At 34.5% G+C, this 27,971-nt stretch overlaps 2 protein-coding genes across 8 annotated transcripts in view; one reads left to right on the forward strand and one right to left on the reverse strand.

The window, feature by feature from the left end:
* The window catches only part of LOC119638677 (probable cytochrome P450 49a1), a 25,781-nt gene extending 9,694 nt beyond the window's left edge, over positions 1-16,087 (forward strand). For 2 of the 3 annotated variants that reach the window (XM_038035613.1, XM_038035614.1), the window contains exons 5-14: positions 11,774-11,854; positions 11,924-12,040; positions 12,866-12,942; positions 13,031-13,226; positions 13,294-13,459; positions 13,515-13,684; positions 13,770-13,848; positions 15,365-15,470; positions 15,587-15,720; positions 15,861-16,087. In XM_038035613.1, the coding sequence (XP_037891541.1) occupies positions 11,774-11,854; positions 11,924-12,040; positions 12,866-12,942; positions 13,031-13,226; positions 13,294-13,459; positions 13,515-13,684; positions 13,770-13,848; positions 15,365-15,470; positions 15,587-15,720; positions 15,861-15,977 (1,243 nt within the window). In that variant the 3' untranslated portion in view covers positions 15,978-16,087. Of the gene's footprint in view, positions 1-11,773; positions 11,855-11,898; positions 12,041-12,865; positions 12,943-13,030; positions 13,227-13,293; positions 13,460-13,514; positions 13,685-13,769; positions 13,849-15,364; positions 15,471-15,586; positions 15,721-15,860 lie in introns of all 3 variants that reach the window. The other variant, XM_038035615.1, reaches the window with a different exon arrangement.
* Positions 1-27,971, reverse strand: part of LOC119638678 (G protein alpha o subunit) — a 59,827-nt gene that overhangs the window by 20,460 nt on the left and 11,396 nt on the right. For 4 of the 5 annotated variants that reach the window (XM_038035618.1, XM_038035619.1, XM_038035616.1 and 1 more), the window contains exons 3-4: positions 16,390-16,574; positions 16,098-16,258 (exon numbers count right to left, since the gene is read on the reverse strand). In XM_038035618.1, the coding sequence (XP_037891546.1) occupies positions 16,098-16,258; positions 16,390-16,574 (346 nt within the window). Of the gene's footprint in view, positions 1-16,097; positions 16,259-16,389; positions 16,575-23,900; positions 25,845-27,971 lie in introns of those variants that run through there. The other variant, XM_038035617.1, reaches the window with a different exon arrangement.

Raw genomic sequence — 27,971 nt, forward strand, 5'->3', positions numbered from 1 at the left:
CCTAGGAAATTTCGAACTTCATGCAAATTGTTTTGGCTGTGACCATTCTTTTACTGCTCTAATTTTCCCTTCATCCGTGTGAATTCCAATCGTGGACGCCTTGTGCCTAAGATATGTCACTTCCTTCACAAAGAACATACATTTTTCGATACTCAATTTTAAACCTGCTGCCTGTAATCGGTGGAAAACGTTTGCCAGATTTTTTAGGTGCTCCTTGAAACCTTTACTCATGACAATAATGTCATCCAAATATACCAGGCATGTTTTCCAGCGCAGTCCTTTTAGAAGGTTGAGAACCATTGCGAACCTGACAACTTGTCTAAGGTGTTGTCGATCCTAGGCAAAGGGTAGCTATCCTTCTTAGTTACTTCGTTTAACTTCCTATAATCCACACAAAATCTGGTAGACCCATCTTTTTTTTTAACAAGAACTACTAGCGAACCCTAAGGGCTATTCGATGGTTCGGTAACTTTTCGCTCTTGCATATCTTTGATCAAGTCCGCGATTTCTCCTCTTTTTGCCAGTGGAATTCTTCTAGGCCGTTGCCGAATCGGATTAGCTGCTGCAGTGTTGATTACATGTTTCGCAGCATTAGTACGGCCACCAGAATTTGTAACGCCGGCAAAGATGGACCATTTTCCATCAAAAACTTTTTGGCATATTTCTTCTGCTGCTCATTCAGATTGCTAGTCCATCTTTTTATGAGAATTTCAGCCCCTGGGGATACCTTTGAGCATGTTTTCGAAATTTCGGCTTGATGATCTACCACATATTCGGCTTTTGGTATTGCGCTATAATGTCACCTTTGCAAAATTTTTGCTGCAACGCTGATGGTTTAATAGTCGTACTGGTATTAAATTGTTGACCGGTGAGATAACCGCTTTTCCAATGATGATGTTATCTTTCGGACCTCCTTTCCTCGGCTCGACAACCCATACATTGTTTAGTCTTAGCAGATGGATAGCTGTGGCCCACACTATTGTTTCGGAGTTTGAAGGGATCTTCTTCTAAAACTTGTCACACTTCGGCTTGTCTGTTGTATCCCAGAGTCAATGGCAAAGTCACATTAGCGGTTTGTAACACTTGCGTTTTCATATCCAGTACGAAGTCATGTTCTGCCATAAAATCCATCCCCAATTTTACTCCGTCCATTATATCTGCCACCAGAGATTCATGCTTCATCGATAATAGAAATTATTCTCATAATTTTACCTTTAATAGCAGCTTCCTCACCTGTTGCTGCTCGAAACCGTACTCCAGCTAACGGTTCGCATTTTTCTTTGACTATTGTACTGTTGATAATTGAATGAGAAACACCCCTATCCAGCGTGATGATGTAGTTGTAGTCCTGTATCCTCTAATCGATCGTTAGGCCGCTCTTACTTCCCTTGCTTGAATAATAGCGACCCTAGAGCTACTAAATTTCTGAGTCAGCCTGCATAGCTGTGCTGACTCTTTTTAGTTTAATGTCTGTTTGTGTAGATGATATGGAATGTGTTCATTTGTGCTTTGATCGGCATTTCCGTGCAAACTGACCAGGCTTTTGGCAGGCATAACACTTGCGTGTTTTTTAAGCTGGCATTTGCTTATTTTCGCACAGGAATAGCCGAAGCGCCGCTGGTAACTTCCGTGCATCGCACCTTCATGCTTGACGTACACAGCACACTAGCTGCTTCTAGTGTAAGCCAAGCGGTTCCGTAAACGTCGGTTTTGATTCTATTTGTTACATTTGTTTTGTTTGTTGTTGTGTTTGTTGTTGCATTTGTTGTTGCATTTGTTGGAAAAATTGCACAACGTTTGATATACTTGCACCATCTTCGCCTTTTTCTTCGCTGTGTCTTTCCCCTGCTGAAGCTGCATTTTCTGTTCATCCCAAGTTGTCGGCTTACTCCCTTCCCTCGATATTATATTCGAATTCAAGTATGGACCGGTCTTGTCCGTCTTTTTTTAGCTGTTCGATTAGTCTCTGTTTTAATTCAGCTTTGCTACCGACTGTAGGAAGGTTTCTTTTTCCTAGCTCCTGTTTGAGCTGATCGATCCACTTTGAGTTTTTCTAATTTCACCATCCCTCTTGGTTTCCACAATCTCACTTCTGACACCAGTTGTTACAAATTTCCGCTTTTCTATAAAATATTATATACCCTATATGTATATTATATTATTGTACCACTAGATCGTGGATATTTTGTTCAAAAGAAATACACTTCAAAATTCTTTTTCTTTACAATTATATTTCTTAAATGTAGGATTATTCAAAATCTATTTTTGGCAATACTTTCAACTGCTCAACTTAAATATTCTTTTTCTCTAATCCTGCCTTTCATAAATATTCTATTTACATGCATTTTTACCATCATATTACTAGTACCTAATTTTATAGCTTGATTTTATTTATTTATTTATTTATTTATTCCACTTATACTAGAAACTCAACTAAACAAATAACAGTCGAGTTCAATTGGCTCTTAATGCAAAACTTATATTAATTATTAATAAAATTTAGCATAACTATAATAAACAAAAAAAGAAAAAGAAAAAAAGCATGTACACTATCAGCAAAGGGCCACACTTACAACCGGTACAGGACCAAATTGCAAATCAACCCCTAAACCATCGCAAACATGCATAAGCCTGACAACCGATAATAAATTGTCAATAATTCATTTTCGAAACGTAACGATTTTTTAAGGATAAAAGCTAGTTTAAATACGACATAGGTAAATCGCGCGTATTAAGCAATATTGCTTTAATGGACTTTAAAGAGTCCAATAACGAGAATAAGTAGTAGACATTATTTAGGTTCTTGCAAACGACTCTGAGCGGATTGAACAGCTCATAATTAAACTTACACTGACTAAGCTTAACCAAGATAAAGTGCCTGGAGAAGCGGTTAGGGACATTAAAGCTTATTTCACCAAGTAATGAAGGCGAGTCAATAGCACCATTTATTACTTTGATTACAAAGGAAACGCCAAGAACAAACCTACGTTTCTCAAGAGACGGTAAGGACAACAGAAGCAACCTATTTTCATAGGGGGGAAGAGAGGCAATCGGATTCCAACACAAATTATTAAGAGCAAACAGCAAGAAATGCTTTTAAATAGATTTAATTGAATCTACATAGCACCTAAATGAAGGATACCACACAACGGAGGCAGTATAGGTCTAGCCAAACACATGTACAGCATTACAGTAATAAAAGGATCATCAAGCTCTTTGGACCACCTTTTTATAAAACCAAGCGCCGACCTAGCTGATGAAGTTAAACCGACCGAGGTGATGAAGTTAAACAAAACCCTGAAGGATCTATTGTGCAGATAAGAGCTTATCCATTTCACTAAGTAAGGTAGGAAACCAGAGGCTTGGAGTTTAAAGATAAGTAGTCTATGGTTAACCATATCAAATGCTTTGCTTAAATCAGTGTAAATAACATTTATGCGAGAGCCACTAGAAAAAGCCTTGAAAACATTACAGGTAAACTCTAACAAGTTAGTGACTGCAGATCGCCCTTTCCGAAAGCCGTGCTGGTGCGGAGAAATATACGAATTAATGGCAAAGGCCAAATGCTGAGTCACAATACGCTCGAACAACTTGGGCAAGACACTCAACTTGGCTATGCCTCTGTAGTTCTCAACAAATTGTCTACTTCCACTCTTGTGGATAGGAATAAGGAAACTATTCTTCCAACATGAAGGGAATACACCTAAATACAAGGACATGTTAAAAATCTTTGAAATCACACCACATAACTCGACAGCGCAAGATTTAAGTACACATGATGGAATTCCATCAGGTCCAGGCGAACAACTATATTTTAGAGAACTCAACCCTTTAAAAACGTCATCTTCCGAAATAACCAAGTTAGGTATTGAAACCGAGTTAGTTATAGGATATGGGTAGTTTGCTGATAAATCGAAATTAGCAATCGAAAAGTTACGTCGGAAGTACTCAGCAACTAGGTTTGAGATTTCAAAATCATCCGAGGAATCAGAGCCATTAAAAGAGACATGAGAGGGATATGTGGAAATTTTTCTTTGAGAGTTAACAAATTTAAAGAAGAATTTAGGATTAGCAAACAGAGAGGATTTAATGAACTGAAGGTATCTGCAGTAATAATGATGATTGAAGGAGTTAAATCTATGCCTCGCCACCGAGTAAGCGACATAGTCGAGCGCAGAGCCACTTTTCGAATATTTTTTGAATAGCGAGTTTTTTCTATTCTTGTGATATTTAATTGTTTTATTAAACCACGGGGGACACCTGCTTCGAGGTCGACAATGCTTGATCGAAACAGACGCAGCAATAGCTGGATTTAATGTATTGTAGAACGATGGCAATAAGCTTTCAATACTACCGGTTGAGAAATCAAGCGTCAAATGTGAAAGACGATGCTTTAATAATACAATATTGATTTTATGAAAATCATAATAATTATTTAAAAAAGTTTGATTTGGCACATTAAGGCATTTCAACAAACCATCATTCAGATGATGAAAGGAAATACATATTGATGGATGATAAGGATCCTTAGGTAAACTAAAAGGTGGACAACGATTTACGTAAATCTCGGGAAAATTGGCAAAGCAGAGATCAAGCAGTCTACCATTACAATTAGGGGTACGATTATATTGACCCAAATTATGATCAAACAATTCACTAAAGAGCACAACAGCCCTATCAGACGTTGAAGTGGTAACCAAACAGCCAGAATTATCAGTGCTACACCAACTGACTTGAGGCAAATTGAAGTCACCCAATGCAACGACCAAATCGGTGGGTCTAGACCGCTTGGCTACTTCACAAATGAGGGCAGCGTGTTTTTTGGAAACGGAGATATCAGAATTTGGGGGAATATAGGAGCAGGTTATAAATAGATGTTTATCAGGCATATTCGCACGAATAGCGATAAATTCAACGTCAGGAAAAGTGGGAAATTCAATTAAATTGGACGGAACTGACGCAGATATGACAATTAATACACCACCACCAATGCGATTCACTCGATCATTTCTAAAGACGAGGAAAGAATTATGAAAAAGTTCCGACGAATGAAGATCGGGTTTTAGCCAAGTTTCAGTAAAGGCCAAACAGAAAAATTCCGTGCACACTGAATTTAGAAAAGTGGAACGAATTCGTTATCCTGCTTTTCTGGTACTCGTTTTCCTCGGATGGCAGCTGCATGATGCGCTGCGAATGTGCATTTGGTTTTCCCTCTTTAGGGATTTTATTACTTAGCTGGAATGAGCAGGATTTGACATTTTCGTAACAATATCATGTGATGCAGAATTGTGCTGAATGATATTGCAAAAAAGCAATCTAATTTGAAAATATCTGTGAAATTTCTATACTTCTTTATTCATCTTCAATGCACGGCGATTTGAATTTATCCAATAAAAAACGTATAATACTCCTCAAGATATGTTGTTAGATTTTGTATTTTATTATTCTTCTAACATATCAATTCTTTGTTCAAATCCGCTCGCCATTTCCGTAGGCATGGGACATTCCTTAGAGGTATGTCTACTACTTCATAGTAAAACTTATATTGCAGAGTGTGGCGGGAAATAATTTCTTACTTTGGCCATGCGAGGGCTAGCGCTCGGCATGTCCGACTGGAAATCCATCCCCCAATTCCTTATAGGTGGTGGCTTGTATTTGGGGTGGCCTGTCTTAAATTGGTAAATGCATTCATAAAGGCGTCAGCAATTTTACTCAGTGTAGTTAATCTTAATACCTGGCACCGAGGCTGGTGAAGCTCTACCCCACTATTGCCATTTCATTATCACTTCGACTAGAAATTATTTGACTCCGCTTGAGTTGCTTGGAAACAAACGGGCGAGTGTTACTACTTATTCGCTTTTCTGGTTCGGAAGACCGAATTAATATGTTAATCAACCACTCACATAAATGTAAATTATACTGCTTTGCAGAAAGTAGTGATTTAAATATGTATTGAATTTTATATTATTTTTATTATTATTATAAGTTTAACCGGAAAATAAATTCTAAGACTACACGTCTTAAAGCACTGGCATCTAAGGCTTTACGCTTTCTTAAAAACTCTACCGTACTTGAGAATTGAACCCATGACCATTGAATTGCTAGACTCTTGCCTACTCGGGCACTCAGGCGGATTGAATACACAGATAAGCAGCTTCGTTCTATGTAAATTCTTCGAGATAAACATTTCATCAACAGTTTTATAAAAGTAACGATTTTAATCATGTAAATGAATTTCTCTTTTAGCATTACGCAGTTTTTATTCTTTTCAATTTTCGAACTTCAAAGAAATAAGCATAGGGACCGTAATGTGCAAAATTTTTTCGTTAACTTATTTATATGAAGACACGTTTAAATACCTACAATCAATTTTTTTTACCTATTCTAGCTTCCGAAATATCGACTACAATTACGTATTTCTGACAAAAGATTATCACTTTGTTTATCCAAACTCCACAAAATATTAGAATACGTAACTCAAATTTAGTGCGAACATTTCCGGGTTGTTTAAGACTCTAAAGCTGAAACACAGAGATAGTCTGCCCACATAGACGTCAGCATAAATCAAATAACCGATATAGCCTCAAAAAGCAATGAAGGGAATATTTTTTATTTCAATTACATTCGTAATTGATTTGTGTTCTGAATAGTGCGTGTTTTCTTTTCGTCTGCGATTTTTTGATTGTTTCGGTGTTTTTTGTATATTTAGCTCGTGTCTTTTCATTCCTTTTTGCTAAAACTGATTATCGCTGATAAATAAAAAATTGAAAACATTTGACATTATCCTCAGTAGCTCCCAAACCTTTTCAAGTGAGTTATTTTACAAATAACTAATACACAATCATAAAGCATAATGGCCCCGGGGCCGCCAGATAAAAACTCGAATAGACTTCATCTATTAGCTGACATATCCCCCAAAAGAAAAAAAATTAAAAATTCGGATTTTCCGGTGTTGCCAACTAGCGACATCACTCCTATTGACAGAAATATATTGTTATTTCTTCAACTCATGCTAGCGTATCACTTTCCAAAATTATCCCTTTTGCTATAAAAAAGCCCTAGATAGGATTGCAGCATACATAGATTCTATATCGATTCTACGCGATGAGAATTTACTTGTCCTCGCTGGGATCCCGCGCGCAAACGAAAAGCTCATAAAGTCGAAATCTTTAGCTAATCTATGTGCTATTTCCGCTAAACTACATGGAAAACTGAACTTAGTTAGAGGCGTCATTTATGCCCCGTGCTTAAAGCATGTGCCGGAAGATGAAATTATTCGCGAAATGGGTAATCAAGGAGTGACGGAAGTATATAAATTCACCAAACTAAATGACGACGGAAAACTCGCTCTACTACAGGAAGGATTATTTTAAACGTTCATCTCTACCGATTACCGCGAACAGTTGATGTGGTGTCGTATAAATGTAAAGAAGAACTCTGCATTCCAAATCCTATGAGGTGCAAAAACTGTCAACGCCTTGGTCATACGGAAAAAAGGTGCACCAGCGCTCCATCTTGTGCTAGCTGTGGTTTTCCTCCACACGCTGAAAGCTGTGCGCGTAGTTTCTGCATAAATTGCAACGATCAACATTCAACGCTAGACAAACAATGCCCACGTTTTTGGAAATTCTAAAAAGCAAAACGGAAAATTACTGCAAAAATACCGTGAAATAATTCCATCTTTAGCCCAAGGTAACACCTAAGCTGCTGCCTTCAAATGAAAAACCTTTTCTATCATCAACCAAAAATTATATGACGAAACGTGTTCCAACACACGCCAAAGATAATCGAAAAAGCCAAAGCAACACCAAATATTGCAAAAATTAAAACAACAACCCGTATCCTAAAATCTAATAAACTAAATTCTCCAGAATCACCAACTCTCAACTCTAGTCAACAAATTACAAGTTGTAATGAACGTAATCTTTTATCCCTTAATCAAACTTCAATTTCAAATTATTCACGTGTGCCCACTCGTTGCACTTCAAATGTACGCAACCACCTAAGTACAGATTATTCTGCTGGTAAGAACAAATTATTCTCGCAAAATTCCTATAGCGACTTCCTCGACGGAGCCGCCGACATGGCAAGTTAACCTACCTACCGCTCGGTATTCTTGTCGCTACAATTAAATAAAGTTTTTAAAATTCTACATTGAAACATTAAGGGAATTTAGTAGTAATTTTGATGAACTCCGTACACTCATAAATGATTTTAATCCAACTTTTATATCACTTCAAGAGACCCATTGTAGAAGCTCAATCCTATTCCACCAAAATCATACACTGGATACTTCACGAATGCTGACCAAAATTCGCATGCCAAATGATCACATTAGTTTGATGTGGCTAACGAATTGCCTTTTTGTAACACATGGGTCGTGAAGTTCTGTAGATCACCGTTTAATGAAGCCAAAGGTAGAGAGATAGCTCAATGTGAAAGAAAGCTTGCATTTCTTGCATTTTTTTAATTTCATAAAACTTGGTGGACCACCGAAGTTGTCTAGCTCCGACTAAAGAAAATGAGAGGACAATTCCATGTGAGAAAAATAACTCCACTTTATCAGCCTACATTTCGAAATGGTTGAACTTGAGAACCCACGTGAGGTTATTGGCATCAAAGGGTGACTTCAAATTCATCAGATGCGATGGAGTTGAAAAGAAATCTGAATGAGCGAAGATAAAGGCTTTTCAATTAGTTCCTATAAAATTCGCTTTTATAAGATACAGTCCGTATTACTGGATCGTGGATATTTTATTCAAGAGAAATATACTTCAAAGTTCAAAAATATTCCTTAAATGTAGAATTGTTCACAATTTATTTTTGGCAACACATATAATTGCTCAATTTAAATATTCTTTTCCTACTAACTCTCCCTTCCACAAATATTCTATTTATATTGCACTTTTACCACCATATTACTAGTACCTAATAGCCTTGATTCGTTAACCCGCTTTTCTGGTGCTCGTTTTCCTCGGCCGGCGCCTGCATAACGCACTGCGAAAGTGCACTTGTTTTTCCCTTTTTAGAGATTTCATTACTTAGTTGGAATGAACAGAATTTGGGGTTTCCGTAACAGTATGAAGGACCCCCCGCGGGTTGCATTTTAAAGACCAATACCTTGCAGCTAATTAACAGCTTTACTGAAATATGGCAAGTACACCCTGACAAGTTCGTAACGGTTGATCTTGCTTTTGAGAAGTCATGGTAGTGCGGAGAAATAGAAGTCTTGATAGCGAAAGCTAATTGTTGGGTAACAAACAAACTACGTTCAAACTACTTCAGTAAAATGCTCAACTGGGCAATACCTCTACAGTTTGCGACTGGATACCTGCTTCAACTTTTACTAATACGAATAAGAAATCTACTCTTCCAGCCCCTGTATTCAGAGAAGATTAAATCGCTTTGCGATTACATTACAGGCCTAGGCGCATAACTGTATTTAAGTACCTGTAAATTTTATAATACGTCATTTTCTGAAATGACAAAGTTCGGAATAGAAATCCAATTTTTGATTTGGTATGAGTAATTACTAAATACACCGGACAACAGGGATATTTCGGAAGCATTTTATTTATTTATTCCACTTATACAAGAAACTCAACTAAACAAGTAAAAGTCCAGTTCAATTGGCACTTAAAGCAAAACTTACATTAATTAATAATAAAATTTAGTATAAACAAATAAGAAGTACAATACGACAAAACCAAACATATAAGAAGTACAATAAAACAAATAAGAAGGAAAAAAATAAAAAATCATGTACACAACTAGCATAGAGCCACACCCACAACTGGTACAGAACCAAATTGCGAATAAACCCCTAAGCGATCGCAAACATGCACAGGCTTGGCAGCCGATAATAGCTAACAACAATTCATTTTCGACTAATCGTGACATTTTAAGGTTAAAAGCTAGTTTAAGTACGACAGGTAAATTACGCGCATTAAGCAATGTTGCTTTAATGGACTTTAAAGAGTCCGGTAATGAGAATAAATGATGACATCACTGAGGTTCTTGCAAACAACTCTGAGCGGGTTAAACAGCTCATAATTATATTTACATTCACTAAGCTTAACCTAGGTAAAGTGCCTAGAGAAGCGGTTGGGGACATTAAAGCTTATTTCACCAAGTAGTGCAGGCGAGTCAATAGCACCATTTATTACTTTGATTAAGAAGGAAACGCAAAGAACAAACCTACGTTTTTCGAGAGACGGTAAGGACAACAGAAGCAACCCATTTTCATAGGGGGGAAAAGAGGCAATCGGTTTCCAAACCAAATTCCTAAGGGCAAACAGCAAGACTTGCTTTTGAACAGATTCAATCGAATCGACGTAGCACCTATATGAAGAAGACCACACAACTGAGGCATACTCGAGTCTGGGTCTAACCAAACACATGTACAGCCTTTTCGTAATGTAGGGATCATCAAGCTCTTTGGACCACATTTTATAAAACCAGCGCGGACATAGCTTTGCTAATCGAGAGCTCAATATGCAAGTTAAAACGTAACCTATGGTCAAATAGAAAGCCTAAATTTGTGAACGTATCGACGTCCTCCAATTTATGCGAATCAATGAAATACTGATTAAGGAATGACTTTCTTCTTGAGAAAGAAAGCTTCTTACATTTATTTAGATTTAGTTTCAGAAGATTCACCATGCAACCAAATTATTTAAGTCACTTTGAAGCTGAGGTGATTGCGATGCTAGAGAGAAGGAGGAAAACAGTTTCACATCATCAGCGTACATCAAGATCTGACTGGAATTAATCACCGATGGGAGATCTTTAATGTATAAACTAAATAAAATGGGACCTTTGATAATATGATTAGCATTATTAAGAAGTGAGGATTTTATCAATTGAAAGCATTCGCATTAACTTTGGTGGTTGAGGTAATTAAATCTATGCGTTGCAGCAAACTAGATGCAATGATTTTATGAAGAGCCACTTTTCCATTTAACTACTTTATTTAATCATGACGGACGATTGCTTCGAAAGGCCAGTTATCTGATCGGAACGGGTGCAGAACCAGATAGGTTTAATACATGATAAAGCGAAGATATTACAAGCAGAAAAATCGAGAATAATTTGCGAAAGATGAGATTTAAGCAGAAAAGTATGAGCTTTATTAAAATCATATCGCGGATTTGACCAAGTGAGATTTGACATGTTAGAGTGGTTCAATAGATCATAATGCCTGTAATAAAAAATATGCAAGTTTCTGGATGGACGTAACGGATCCTCAGCTAAAATAAAAAGTGGGCAAAGATTAACGACTTTCTCTAGATTTACAACTATTTAGCAAACGCAACAACTCCATCAGACACTGCACCAACAATTGACTTGTGGCAAATTAGAGTCCCTTAAGCCATATCAGCAGGTTTAGACGCTTCGGCAACTTCGCAAATAAGAGCAGCATGTTTCTTATAAAAAGAAGTATCCCGACTTGGCGGAGTACAGGTACATATAAAAATTAAATGCCCGCAGCCAGCTCCATTTTTTGGATGCAATATCTTATCAACTATATTTTTTTGTAATGCAACAAAATCAAGCATATGGCAACAACACGTAAAAATAATGAGAACTTTGACAAGAAAATTAATTTTGATAAATTTGAACCATTTCAAATTACGTTTTAGGTTTCATCCATATAAAGACTCTTATGAAAAGACTGCCTTTACATAAAACGTTTAATATTTCGTAACGAAAATAAATGAAGAACTTTATTAGGGGGAAAAAAAAAAATATTAATGTGAATACATTTTTCCAGGCCTTCAATGCCCTGTTTAAAACATTATAAAGGGCAATTAAGGAAAGATTTTTTCGGCGATGTTGCCGGTTTAATTGGTGTGTAAGTTGAACTCATTTTTATTATATTTGCATTATTTATTCAAGCTAATCGCTTTCACCATATACATAGGCACGGTAAAAAGTGGGAACTATTTCGTCAGGAAGTACAACAGATTTTGTTACAACCTCAAATAGTTAAAAAATATGTCTCACCTTTAAATGATATTGCAACAGAATTCATGGCAAGGTAAGAAGTAGTAAATTTTTATTTAAATGTTTTATATTTATAAAAAAATTCTAATATAATGTCGTTACGAAAATAATCTGATTAATAAAATAAGTCTGCTTGAAACTTCCGAAAACGAACTTTTTTAACATTTTGGGAGAAGAAAAGTAAATACAGATGTTCGATGCTTTTTCTGCCGGTGTAACAAAATGAAAACTTTACGTTGTCGATGAATAAAAAAGATTCACAAGAACTTTCCGAGCAATCCTTCATGCAAGGGGGTTAATAACAGTTGCCTAGAGAATGCAACGAATAAGAGGATAAATCAAGATATCAGGACTAAATGAGGTGTTCATAAATTTCAAAGGATTTATAAACCAAAGCTTTATTTAAGTCGACTTGGTTAAATCGCTACATTCGAAGAGAAAAGCCGAAAAGTCGTGCTGGCAAGTTTTTTTGGAAATCAGTTCCGGCTATTATAATTTTCAATTCTATAATAAATTCAAAATCCGCTAGTACGAACCTGATTTGAAGTACCTTCGAAGAATCTTATAATAAGAAAGGGTATACTATATATAACCAAATAAATCGTCAATTCAAAATAGCCCGTGTCCGCTTACATACATGCATGCTTGTTCGCCTTTTTTTAGGCGGGATATATTAAATTTTAATGCCAACGAGGAAATACTTTCGGCTCTACTTTATAACTACTTTTTTAATCCCATTTTTTGGCAGACTTTAAGCCTTTAAAGAATTTTGTAGTAATGGGCTGTTATTATTATCTTCAAAATATTAAAACGTATGTATTTATTAATGTTTACATATATATTTACATAATTGAGAAAGAATACATGAAATGCGTGATGAAAATCAAGAGTTGCCAGCCAATTTTTTACACGAATTGTATAAGTGGGCTCTGGAGTGTAAGTAATATGTAAAAGCATGTCAAATAAAGCCGAACATTTACAAAATAAAACTGTGTGAATTTAAATTATAAATTCTTCATTTCAGCCGTGGGTTTCATTGCTCTTGACACCCGCTTAGGCTGTTTAACACCTACCGGAAGTGAGGATTCCCAGAAAATAATTGATTCCATTAGTACGTTCTTCTGGGCTGTACCTGAGTTGGAGTTGCGTATGCCCTTGTGGCGTTTTTACGCTACCAAAACTTACAAAAGTTTTATACAGGCTTTAGATGATTTTACTGAGTAAGCTTTCTCTACAAAAATGCATAAAAAATTGTTCTTTATCTAATTAAAATTAATGTTGTTGTAGGATATCTATGAAAAACATAGACCGAACTATGAACTCTGCCGCTAATCTTAACAAGAATAGAATAGAAGCGAATATTAGTATAATAGAACGCCTAGTGCATAAAACAGGCAATCGCAAATTGGCGGCCGTGCTGGCTTTAGATTTATTTTTAGTGGGCGTAGACACGGTATATTCTTCAATAGTCTCCTAATGTAAAAAGAATTAACCTAGCTATTTCATAGACCTCAGTAGCTGCTGCATCTACCATATATCAATTAGCAAGAAATCCCTTAAAACAAGAAAAACTTTACAAAGAACTTAAAACTGTATTTCCCCAAAATGAAGCGGAAATTAATCAATACGCCCTTCAATTGCTACCATATCTAAAAGCATGTGTGAAAGAAACGTTAAGGTACATCAAATGAGCAACGTTTATGATAGCGCTGCTGTGAACGATTAAGACTTCCTTACATTTTTCTCTTCTACTTTCATTCTAGAATGTATCCTGTAGTCATTGCCAATGGACGCAGCTTGCAATCAGATGCTGTCATTAATAATTATTGTATACCTAAAGGGGTAGTTATTTCATATTAGAAAAAGAATACTTCCATTTCTTAAACCTCTCTGCCCATAAAGCGATTTTGTTAAAAAAAAAAGCGGGAGAAAAAGTAGATAAGTAAGTGTTGGCATGTATTTTGATCAGCAAAATCCATTGGTGAAAACGGTATAGTAATATAAAGAATCAACGTGCAGAACAGTCAATTATTTCGACCTTTCTCTACAAAAAGTAACAATTTTCCATTTGCTGTTATTGAATTATTTATTTTGTGTTATTGAATTAATTAACTTAGTATTATTGAATGTTCAGTACACAGACGCTAACCATGGAACGCTCAAAATTGCAATTTGCTGCATTTAATACTTTTGTTGTTTGATTTGAAGAAATTTGCCACCGAAGCCCATTAAATTTAGAAGTTACAGTGATGCAAGTTCACCATATCGCAATTGTCGCTTTTGGGTTTAACAATATATAAGTGGCGATTTTAATGTTAATTACAAAGAATGGACTGGAGGACCAAAAAGCTCCAAACCAGCGAATGGCAAAACTTATTGTATGAAAATCAGCCCGAACTCTGAAACAACTTGCGAACAGCTTAACAGTTGCTAAGTCAACTGTTTCTAGACGTTTACGTACGATGAGAGAGATCCACTGTTTGTCAATTGTTACTGGCGATGGAAAGTGGATCTACTACGGCAATCCCAGACGCAAAAAGTCCAGGGGAGCTACCCACATCGACGCCGAAGTGGAATGTTCACCGTCATAAAGTTTTGCTATGCATATGGTGGGATTAGGTAGTTGTAGCGCATTACGGACTGCTAATACCAAGCGAAGTGTAAATGTCCACCGACATCAATTCATGATGAAAAATATTTTGATTAATATATACATTGTACTAATTTTTCTCAATAAAAGCCTTTTTCAAGTGGAAAAGTGATCAAAATAGATGCAAGCACCTATAGACCTCAAAAGGCGATAAATTCGAATTTAACCAGCAAAGACAGCTACCATATCCGTTAACAGAGCTCTGTAAATGCTTTAATAGGATTAAGATGTGATAGGACATGGAAGCCTCCTTCTTCCAAATTAGGGAGCGCTAAATATTCTAGTGGACACCTAATGAATCTATATGAAAATACCTTTCAATCCAGCTAAATGTTTTCAAATTTGGCTTTCCAAAACACTCTTCAAAACAAAATGATTCAAGATATCATACATTATCACGCTACGTATATAATATTCAAAACAGTGAAAAGACGTGAGGCTTGTTTGTTCGTTTAACGTTGCTTCGAAACAATGGTTCCAGTTTTACCATTCTCAGTATTCTTCAAAAATGATTTTTTTTTTAACAATTAAATATATGTTTAATAACGTCCCCAAAAATTATTATTCTACAACTTTTCCTTCCCCCCAAAAAAGAAAATTTCTAAAAAAAATTTTAGCTGTTATAGCGCTTCCCTCTTCAGCTAACGTAAATGAGAAACATCATCATTTGTAATGAATAATGATTTCACTATAATTTTATATTTGTAGACACATATTATATTTCCTCATTTGGTGGTATCCAACGATCCCGGCTACTTTCGTGAACCTAGGCAATTTTCGCCAGAACGCTGGTTTAAACCTAATGAAAAAAATAGTAAGTAAATGTAGTTTGGCAGATTTAATTTTTAAAAGGATAAATTTTCAAATGGTACTAAAAAAAACAAATTTAATTAATATATAAATTGCATGCACACCTGCGAACGTACAAAGCTGGGAACCAATGTCGCCAATATTATAATGGGCCAAAAATTCATCCCTTTGTAAGTCTGCCGTTTGGTTTTGGACGGCGGATGTGTGTTGGCCGTCGTTTTGCCGAAATTGAATTGTACACGTTGTTGGCAAAGGTACTTACATATAAACTTGTACGTAGAGAACAAAACGAAAAACTCTCGTAAACAAATGAAGTTTCTTTTCTAATGTTTGTACTTGCGAATGAGAGCTAATTTTCTATTTTTTTGTTTTTTCTTTTTATAATGCTTTGCAGATATTTCGCAAATATAAAGTGGAATATAATTATGGTGATTTGATTTATGAAATGAATTCGACCTATATACCGAGGCCCCCACTAAATTTCAAATTAATTTTAAGAAGTTCGAAATAGATTCTAAAGAATAGAAACTGTTCATATTAATTCATAATAAATACATATGTGTAAAGATTGTGGATTTTAATTACATATTTTCGGCTGTCTATGCATGATGCACAGTGAAATTTTACTTACTATTTGGCGGAATCATTTAGTTGATATTCGTTGCTACGTGAGAAGCATTCTTGAACACCACCATCTTGCCATAAACGTTTCATGGCAGCCAATAATTCCTCTGAGAAGGGTTCAGTGTCGTGCATACGTTGACACACGTCAAATACCATTTTTGCATCGCTCTAAAATAATAAAAATTTTCGTCTTCCGTAAGTAGTAATAGAACACGTGTGCAATTAAGTGCTATATTGTATATGATAGTATGTTAAAAACAGGGCGAACGCTAACAGTGAGTGCGTTTGTTTCTACTTACCTCTCGTTCATTATTGCTGAACTGAATACTAAGATTTGGCATTGCTCTAAGTATTGCAACTAATGATTGTATTGTGTTGCTGTAAACAACTGGTCGATATTGTTTAAAATCTTCAGGAGTAAACCCGCTCTCGTGAATGATTTTCATTTGTTTAACAATTGTACTTTTACCCGATTCACCAGCACCTGTAATTAAAAAGAACAACATTTTTTTTTTATAAACCCACTGCGCTAAAGGAATATTTAATCATTCTACATGTAGCTTTCAAATATGAAAAATGTGTATTTTTTCAATCACTTTGAGATTCCGTAATTCAGCATTTTTCCCAATATTGCGCAAACTAGGTTTATGCTATTGGATTGTAAATTCACGATAACATTGACTTTGTTATTTACAAGCTTAGAGCAATTTATGTACAGAGTTGCAAAAAACCTTTGTTGAAATTATTTTCTTGTCATTCAACTAACTTGAAAACTATGGCATATTGAACTTGATTGCGATTGTGATGAAACATCGTCACCAGAAACTCCAAAATTTTTCACAACCCTTACCGCCTTAGTCGAAATGTCGTCGGGAAATAATTATTTTCTACAATCACTTTTGATTGAATTAGTTCAAATGTGCCATTGTCTTTCCTACAATTTCTACGAATTCTTATGTTCAACACGCATTGTAGCTCGATAAGGGTAGCATTGCGACATTTTCTATAAGCACTATAAATCTTCGCTTTTATCTAACATTTTTTTTAAAGGAAAAATTGGCGCCCAATTTTTATATAAATAAATAAATTTTAATTTTTTTCCATAATGTAAATATTTAGATCATTTTTTTCAAATAAACAGAACAGAAAAAGAATTCGTCTTGTGTTTAAAGGCTGCTGGCGTTTCTCCTAATCGGCAACAATTAATCGATTTGCGTGTGAACAATAAGCAAAACGAGAAATGAAAAATAATAAACCGAACAACTGCTTAAGAGACTTTAATTGATGACGTCAAATGATTGATAGGTCGGAGGTCTACAGGAGAACGGCAGCATTCTATTAAAAGATTCTCCGTTTGCACAATGTTCAGGTACTAATATTAAGTTGGGACGCAACTTACTGGATTATTATGCTACGAGGAGATTCAGGAAGGAGTTTTGAATTGAACAACCACCGACCATAATAAATTCTTCCTATCTATGTCGTTTAAATCCAACATGTAACGAATACGTTTCAAACGTTTTTTTAGTCATATAAAAACAATTATTTTAATGTTGAAACTGTTATCCCCTTCGCAAGCTCTTGTTTTTTATTTCCTAGTCCTAGTCTAAAATAAACCAAGTACCAAGAAAGTTATATTCGGCTGCGAGCGAATCTCTTATCTTACCATTATCCTAAAGAATAATAAGGTGTAATACACTGTAATGTTGTATATTTGAAAAGTATATACCTTTCATCTTTCGGTGAGAAATAAACAAATAGCTGGGAAACCTAATAGGGGAATTTTAAAAAAAGTAGGAGAAGAATAATTAAATTTTAGGAAAACAGTTTTGTCGAAAATAAGATTCTGTAATTCTGCAAATACTTTTCTGTAAGCCCTTCATCCTGCCAACAAAGTCGGCGCCATTGTAAATTTACAATCCTACTAAAAAATATTAGGGACAATAGGTAAACAGAAAAGAATTTTTCGTAATAATACTATAAGACCAATTACGTAATCGCGGAGTTTGTACCGAATTTGCATTTTATGTTAATGGTTCTCGCGACCGCGTACGAGTATTTGCCCGACATGAAATATAAAATGTCATATTTCACCTCGAAAGTAAAATAGCTATTGGGCTGTATGTTCAACATCGTTATAAAAGCAGTATTTGATAAAATAAATTAAAATGGAAACATTACTGGATCTCAGAAATATAAAAATGTCGGCAATAACACATCATTTTCGATGTTTCTGTCTCTTAGCGGCATAAAATTTCAAATTTCAAATTAAAGACAAAATTTTTATGAAAGACAAAAAGGGAAAATAGAACATTATCAGAAGTCAGTGTCCCGGACACGCGACGTTCGGACGATCTGGGCCGTATGCTCTCAAACAAATTTAAAATGGTCATTATAAATATCGGGTTTATATCGGATTTATCTAAATAAAGAGTGGTATATTTAATTCAAATTATTTAATTTTATTACTATTATCAGTATTATTATGATTATAAATTTAGTCAGAGAATAAATTCCGAGACTGAAAGTCTTCAAGCACTAGCATCTAAGGCTCTCGGCTTTATTAAAACCTCTACCGCGCTTGAGATTTGAACCCACGACCATTGAGTTGCTAGTTGAGACTCTTGTTTACTGGGCCACTCAAGCGGATATACATATATTTAATTTTATTTTATACGTTTGTTTATTAGATCTTAAATTTTTTCGCCAGGTTTTTTTCAAATGTTAGATTTCATTTGTTTATTTGCTCACTTTTCTTTCCCGTCTCGCATTATTTTGTTATACATACATCCATGATACAATAAACATTTCATTGTAATTGCAAAAAACGAGAAGTGCAACTCGATACGAAAACAACTGAGTTCGATCAATCCAGAAAGCGATCATATCGAATACAATAGTTCTGTAAACCGACCCCTGCTTTTACACTTCGATATAAGGAAGCCATCCACACCTACTTCTATTTATGAAGACAAAAAGACAGTTTCAGCAAATAGTTTTCCAACACAAGTACGGACTATACTATTTCACTTTTCGGTTATAACATTTGCTATTAGGGACAACAGTAGCATTGTAGCGCTGTAGGGATGTTAAATTCAACGACGAGGAATGTCAAGCTGTAAGAATAATTGCCAAGGCTGAAACGTTGTTATGCCTGGGAGAAAGATGAAAAGTGAAGAAAGGAAAAATGGCTTCGAGGAGTGATGCTAAAGAACTTCCCGCTTTGTGCTATTTTTATTTGCTGGAAACTAAAAAAAAAACTTTTAAATACGTTATTTTAAATCTCACATGTAAAGAAAAATAATGCTGAAAACCCCTAATTTTGCAAATTAACATGTTAGATTAATAGAAAAAAAATTAATAAAATCAATACATAAACGATAATATAATTTGCTTTTGTGCGAGATTAATATTTTTGTATGCATCAATATTTTTTATATAGATTCCCATTACGATTAATATTTATCATAAATTCCCATGTATGCAAGATAAAGATACATATAAGAATTATATTTAAAAAATTGTGTATTTGACACAAGGAAGCGTATAAAATGACAAGGAGAACATTATCTGAAAAAAATCCATAATTCCTATATAACCGAAGCCACATAAAAAAAAATTTATAGTAATGAATTTGCTCGCAACAATATAATTGAAAGCCTGTGCTTGGCCTTTGCTTGAAGGTCTTTAAATAGGGATATGAAAAATATCAATATGTATAGAAACTACTTAATTATATTGCAAGTGCCAAAAGGTAACACTTTATGAGAACAGCGAATAGTTCAAAGCCTGTATAAACTTCATCAAAAGGACCAAATACATTATCATTCGAATTTGTTATCCCCAACGTCAATGGAAGATATGCTGAAGGTTCACTTAAAATGTAGACTGAAACTATTTGGTATGCATCCTGGGTCATTCAAATGAAATGTTTATAAAATTCAATAAAAACTTATTGATTTTTGCAAAATTTTCATTACTTGCGTTGATGAAACGGCTTGCGCAATTTTAAAAGTGAGTGGTAATACTGTGTGTAATCGTGTGCGTACCGGCGACGATATTACTAAACATTTCGTCACTAACTTAAACTACAAAGTATTTGGATGCATACAACTATGCCAAAAGTCGACATCATCATCAACAATAACTGCCAGCACATCACCATCATCATCCTCATTCTCTCTTTTCTTTATTGTTTATTTCTCATAACATTAGTTTAAATACGAAAGACGGCGTAAACCGGGGGCTGTCATCAAAAATCAATTCTTTTACCATAGCCCTTATTACTATAAACGCCTCCTTTTTATAAATACCAATAAGTAGCGTGTGGCCAAAAAAATAGAAAAAATTTGGTACAGCTACTTTCTACGTCAGAGTTGGGCTTTTCTGGGCTTGCGACGATCGTGTGTTTTTTCGTGTGCAGAAATTTATTTGCATTATTCGACTTTTTAAATATTATTAGTAACTTAAGCTGGAGAAATAAATTCTAGAGTAAAAAATCTTACAGCACTAGCATCATCTAAGGTTATCCGGCACTTGAGATTCGAACCAAAACCATTGAATTACTAGTCCAGATTCTTTGCCTTCAGCTACTCGGATGGGTACGAAAAATATATTAAAAACTTACTAAAGAAAAAAATTGTCATAAATGTACCATTTTCCGCTCTAAAGCCTTTTCCGCTGTAAAGTCGTTGACAGAATTCTGTTAAACCAAGTCTCGGAAGGATTTAAGAATTTTTTTGCAAATTATTATAAACAAAACATGACTTTATGTAAATTAATTAATATTCGAAAGGACAACATTTTTACACTATGTCAAAAATGAGGTTGATAAAGCGAAAGTTTGCATAGCTTCTGTGGCCAAACCATGCCCTGTGGAAAAATGAAACTAGTACAGCATGAATCCTCTATTAATAGCCGTCCAGGTTATATTAAGTTTTACTCCGAAAATTTTTTTATGGGACTTTAAAAATTAACATAATATAGCGTAAAATTAACATCATTTTAATAACGAGTTTTCTTTACTAAAGCATAAATTTAAATATGTATTGATCACGTTTTTACTTATTTTTTCCTTCTTAAGAGAAAAGTAATCTTAGGAACCAAATCCGGAGTCCCCCATTGCAATTCATATGCAGAGGAAGCCTTTAGGTAGGATAGGATGGAGAGTGGGGCTTAAGATCGTAGCCATTTACAATAAAAAGTCAAGAACTTACGTTCGACATGAACATGTTTTACTCTACTTTTCTCGACTTATAAATGATTGTTAAATAGAAACCAATCTTAGCTTTGCTGTCACTTTCGTTATCACTTAGCGATTCAATTTCATCTTTAATATCTCTCGCTTTCATTTCAGTCGAAGTGTTATCATTATTTAACTATCATTACTTGAACTTATCTCCGAACGTAATCGGAAGCTGTTTACCATGAATAATAGTTTTAAGTATTCAGATGCTTCCAGAAATCATTTAAAATTGGAAGGTTTTTCCGTTCCTTGCCTATATCTGTTAAGGAGTCTTACCGCCAAATTTCAGTTCACTGTCTTTGCGATTGTTCACACAGATAAAAGTCCCAAACATTGTTAAAACATTACTTTAAGACGTATTTTTCTAATCTAGGCAGTAAGTCAGATAAGAGGGTCAGATTGACGTGCTCGATTGTTTCAGTGTTGGCGGACGCTGAAAATATGACAAGTACTTCTTTTTGTATTTGTATTTGTAGTTATAAAAAACGAATGAAATAAGGTCTGTCTTCTACTTTTTAGTTCATTAAAAGTTATTGCTAAGAAAAAATTAATCGTACACGTCGTGATGTGCACCATAATTAATTTAGAACGATCTTTTTGCATTCTATTTTCCAAGTCCTTTTATTTGTTACCCATATCGATAATATTGTTAAGAAAAAATTAATCCACCACCTCGTTGTCCGCCATTTTTATTTTAGAATGCATTCTTAGGCAGATAATAAATCTTCATTTCAGGATTAAACAAAATAATTTTAAACATACTGTCTTATTTACCTTATGGTTGAACAGGATAATATCTCAAAAAAGTAAAAGAAAGAAATATATAAAGACTTTACGTAGGCATGCCGGGTTTTTCCATTTTTGCACATGAAATGGACACCGTTGATTCGTTTATTCGACCAAAGATTACGTTTTAATTTGCATATTGAATTATTTTTAAGTAAAGCTAGGTCCATTGCTGGTTTCATTAAGAGGTGATCCAAAGAGTTGAAGCGTATTACATTACAGAAAAAGCTATACATGTGCTTAATTAGACCAATACTTGAGTATGCTTCTATTGTGTGGTCTCCCTTCTATGTGGTTTCAATTGAATCATTTCAAAAGCAGTTTTTGCTTTTTGCCCCTAGGAATTTGGGTTGGGGCCCATTTGTCTCTTTATGAAAATAGGTTGCTTTTGTTATCCTTACCGTCACTTGAGAAACGTAGATTTATTCCTGTTGTCTCCCTCTTAATTAAGTTAATTAATGGTACTATCGATCCGTTGCTGATCGCTTCTCTGGGCACTTCATGTTCATTAAGCTGACTATGTAAATATAAATGTGAGCTGTTTAATCCGTTTAGAGTTGTTTACAGATTGACGTCTACCTTTTAATCTCAATATCGGAGTCTATAAAGTCAATCAAAACAATTTTGTTAAATACGCGAGATTTGCCCATGTCGTAATTAAACCAACTTTTCACCTTAATATCTTATTATGATTCGAGCATTAATTGGTGTTGTTTACCGTATCGGTTGCCAAGCTTTTGCATATGTGCGACGGGTTAGAGATTCACTTGCGATTTGGTTCTGTACCGGTTGTGGGTGTGCCTCTGTGCTAGTTGTGTACATACTTTCTTTTTTTTCTTCTTGTTATTTGTACATAAATTATTATTTATTATTATTATTATTTTCCTTTTTTCCTCATTTCTCCTCATATACTTTGTATTAGTAATATTAAAAATATTTCTAAGAGTCAATTGAGTGCGACTGTTAATTTGCTTTAGTTGAGTTTCTTGTGAAAGTAAGTATGTAAGAAAATAAAATATTAGATTCCGTAAAGTAAAGGAAAGTTGCACCCTATCTTTGATAATTTATGAATAATGAACAAAAACCCAAAAATTTGTGTTAAAAGAAACGTATTTGCCTTCAGTTTACGCTTTGCTGCAGGCATGTGCTCTGAAAACTGTTGATGTTTCTACCAAATTTTTTTGCGTCTTTATTTTTGCGACCAAGAAAGTGTGAACAACGCTTACCGCATAGATGGACAGACATTGCACAATCAATTCATAATTTGACGAAGAATATATATGGTGGTGGATATAATAAAAACATTTCCACATATGATAAATTAAACTTTTTGCAAAGAAAACGTCACAACGCACAATTAAACTATTGTTTATATCATTTAGATTTGACTAAGTGTATCTTATGCATAGGTTATTGCGGCAAGATATTACTGTAACAACAATATGTTGCTATTATTATGATGCAGTGTTATTTTTAGTCACGTCGATAGCCAAGAAAGATGTTTTTATTTATTATCCAACGTTGTTTTCGTCTTAAATTCTCTGATATTTTTTACAGTCTTTCAGTTTTTCTTTTCTTCTTTGAAGTGTTTTCCACTTTAGCATTCATTTGAGCAGTATTAACAACACAAGAATGCATCCACACCTACATGCAGAGAAAAATGCATAGTGTAATGTGGGTTTTTATTGTTGTCGGTAAGAAAACGAGAAATTTACAACGACCTCGTTTAAGGATTTGAAATTATTTTTTTTAGTATGTATTTATTCTTTTATAACTTACCCAGAAGAAGAAGTTTAATGTCTTTAGCAGCCTGTATACCATCTTCTTTCAGATTGCGTTCAATTAAACGACTTCTGGCGGCTGCAGCCCTTTCCTCGGCAGACTGTGCGCAGCCCATAGTACGTATTGCTTCGACACAAAACGTTTTGAAGGTCGTTTATATCGGCCACAAATGGCCGAATACCGTCACACGAAAATAATAACTTAACCACAGAGTAAGCAACAAAAAACTTGAGTAAAACTGTCTGCAGGACTGGTTAATTTTTACAACAAGCTTACAATTCTTGTATTTTTTCTTTTTTTTTTTTTAATTACTTTCTTATGTCTTTTGCTTCCTCACTCATCGTTCACTGAAATGTTTGTTGATATGATATTGTACTTAATATTTGCAAAAAGCAGATGATTTGAATTTGCGGAAATAATTATTATCACACAAAGCTGAGAAAATGCACATTCGTTATAAATCGTTATAAAGATAGCTATTTGATGTTCGTTTGATTGAAGAGTGAAAATTCCGCATTTTCTCTTTATTCTTGCCCTCTTTGGCTTGTCCTCTCTTTGACCCTTTGTACTGCGGTCCAAGACACAGAAAACTCACGTGAGAAATTTTTTTATCACTTAGAATTACGCTAACCTTGATCCGAAATATTACGTAACATTACAAACACATGCAAATGTCTGAAAATTTTCTGTCCTCCTACGAAAATGCTTCGTCTTTAAGCTGGTTAGGTATCAAATAGCAAAATTAATATGGATTATGCTGATCAGAGCCTTATTGAAAATATGGTTTTTATTAGTGAAAACTCCGTAGTGTCACCGTTATATTTTCGTCATAAAATGCCAAAAGCTATGCTTTTTTACCGTGTGCTTTCTACGGAAATTTTTCCTTGCATCAACGTCATCCATGTACAATTAAATTTCTGTTTTTTTTTTTAATTTTTTGTTTGTTAGAGATTTTACTATTTATTCATTTTTGTCATTAAAATTTCGCGTACATCGAAAGTGACTTGTACAAAAAAAATTATGTACTCAAAACTTACCATGATATGCTTCTACCAAGTAGCTATTTTGGCACAATTTCCACCATAATACTTAAACTTGTTAAACTTGTCTTATGGAGACTTGTAAAGACCCAACTATTCTAACTATTTCATTGCAAATATTGAGAATTGGTAAAAATTTCAAATTTTAATTTGACAACTTGTAAATATGGAGCCTCATTCAGCAGTGGTCGTAAGTATGATCCGATCGAGCCCGTTTTTGTCCTTGGCCCAATAATGCCAGCGTACTAAATTATATTCAAACAGCTCGAATTCGGGACCTATAGGTTAAACACGTGGATACTCTCAAATCCCTGTGGTCGTTGCAAATATCTGCATACATTTTGTACGCCTTACAACTAGCGCAGAATAGTGAAAAAATTTCAAATTTATTTGCCTGACCACGAATAGTCTGATAAAACCAACTTGTTTCTTCATTAAATGTTCTTCTTTATACTGTTGAGCATATTTTCAATGTCACGCCATCAACTTTTATTTCATTTGTGCTTTGGAGAGTTATGGAGACTTTCGCTATAGTTTTCATGAAGAAGGAATGAAGCGAAAAAATTGGTAAAACTTTTCCAAAAAATTATCGGTAATTTAGAGACACATTTTTGTTTTAATTATATTAGATTTCTTAGATGGATTTCTTAATCGCTTTTAGATTTTCTTAAACATTTCTTAAAGATGTGTTAATTTACAAGTTTAAAAGAAATTCTCATCATTTATTAAAATATTGTCCAATATTTTCACAAAACTTTTAGCACAGCGTATATACTTTGAATAATTCTCTGATTTCCTTAAATTAATGATATATGTTAATCTTTGTTGGTTTTAAGTAAAGTTTGATCCACAACATATATTCATAATTTTTAAGTTTTAAAATTGTGAAAACACGGCAAAGCTGCTGCCGCCCTAACTGACAGATTTCCGAGTAACACATTATGTGCGAGCTGCGCATTAATGCTAACGTGAGGAATCAAACAGTCATATAGTGCGTTTGGAAGATAAAAAAATTAGAAAATGAACAGCAATAGCACCAGAGAGCATAACGAACACACAAATTCATGTATACTTTTCTACAGTCAATGTAATATAACATGTTTATGTAACATGTTTAATACTGACGGCTGTAAATTCTGCTGGTGAAATAATGCACACAAACTGCGACCAAAAGCATAAGCGCATCACCACTTTACTTTGGATGGGAAATGTTTTTGTATATGGTGGGGTGGGTACTATTACCGTTTTTTCTCTTTAGCATTGACCTTCCTTTATCCGCAGAAAGAGAAGAAAAACTCCTTTTAAAGCTGCTATTGGAGTCATTACAAAGGCGGTAGGCAGACATGGTGAAGCAATTCCGAAAAGAAATAAACGTCTACATTTTTTGCAAAATATACCAAATTCAATTCTCATATTTGGTGCTAAAAATAAAGCAAAGTTACATTTTCGGATCCTGAACACAGCATCTCTTTTGCGTCTTTTGGACACAATGCGTTCTACCCCTGCTGCAGCCTTGCCTAAAAAAAGTACCAAGATGGTTGGAAAATTCGTATGCTAAATAAAATGCGTGAAATATTGGAAATTTTATAAATAATCGTCTTTGCTGTTCATACCCATCACTGAAGGATGGGGACATCAAACATACCCGTATCCATCCTTGCGATGTACATGTACACGATGTATAAGAATATTTCGTTTTTTCGTTTTTTTAGTTTTTCTTTAGAATAACTAATAATAATAATAATAAATCATCAAAAGCAATAATAAAAACCGAATAAATGCTTGTGTATGACCACTAAAACTTAAAAGTGAAGATATATTAATTCAATGTCAATACATCATACAATCAATACATGTAAACAAGACATTGTGAAAAACTTTACTAAATATTGTATTTCTAATCAACGCGAAGTTTTACTTCGCTAAAACCATCTACTTCAAATTATAACAAACCTTCTTCACTTTTCATATATTTACCTATTTAATTTTAAGTGCTCTTTCAAGTCTTGTTCAAAGGGCGCTGCAGAGCGCAGGTCTTACATTCTGTCTCTTCACATTTTGATTCTGTTGCTCACGCATCTTTTTCTCCGGGCTAAGTTATTATTTGGAGGGTTTTATCATAAAAACGACTATTTTGTGAAAAATTCATTAACAGCTCAGCTTTTAAGTGTAATTGAACGAGCGATAAATAATTTCTTTTCTCTCGAAAAGAGAGAACAAACACATATGTTTGCATACTACCACATATGAACCCAAATGGAATTACATACGATTGCATAAAATTTCATATTTACTCCTCTCTTTCATCAAAACCGAGAAAGTACTAGAAATCAGATGTTTATTTAAAGTTTTTTGTCTTTATTTTTATATTTAAAGACTTGTCAAGTCACAGAAAATTTATTAGAAACGAAGCTGGTGGTCTATCCCAGACTACTAGGTAATTACGATAACATCTCCATAAAAAAATTTCCTTGAAATTCTGACGAGCGTAAAATTAATGTAAATTCAATTCATTTAAGTCAACATTTCATAAATGTTTTTGCAATTTTTTTAACACATTGAGAGGAAATTTGTTGGAAAATTTGGCCCATTTTCAATACCAACCCGCAGGCAAGAACTTGCAATGATTCTGCCATACGATGGATCGTTAGCTTCATTTTTTCGGCGGGAGAAATATTTACAACAGACATTACACAGGCGGGCATGCTAATTTGATGCTGATCAAGAATATGTATACCTTGTGGATTATTAATATACTTTGAGGAGTCCATGAAGCTTTCTTCTGGGCATTGCAAACATTTTGACAAAATGAATGTCCCTTAATCCTTCGGTGATAAGAAGGCAGATGAGGATCAATCAAATAAGTCGCAATCTTAAAAAAGTAAAAATAAAATTTTTCAAATGAAACTCCTCAAAAATATGTGAGTTTTTATGTAAATGCAAATGAATTGACTGAGTAAAAGTGACTTTAAATCTCAAAACCACAGCAAAGTAAATTAAAACATTGTTCAATCCAATTCATTCACAT

The sequence above is a fragment of the Glossina fuscipes genome, unplaced genomic scaffold, assembly GCF_014805625.2.
Source record: "Glossina fuscipes isolate IAEA_lab_2018 unplaced genomic scaffold, Yale_Gfus_2 106, whole genome shotgun sequence".
Classification (NCBI taxonomy): domain Eukaryota; kingdom Metazoa; phylum Arthropoda; class Insecta; order Diptera; family Glossinidae; genus Glossina; species Glossina fuscipes.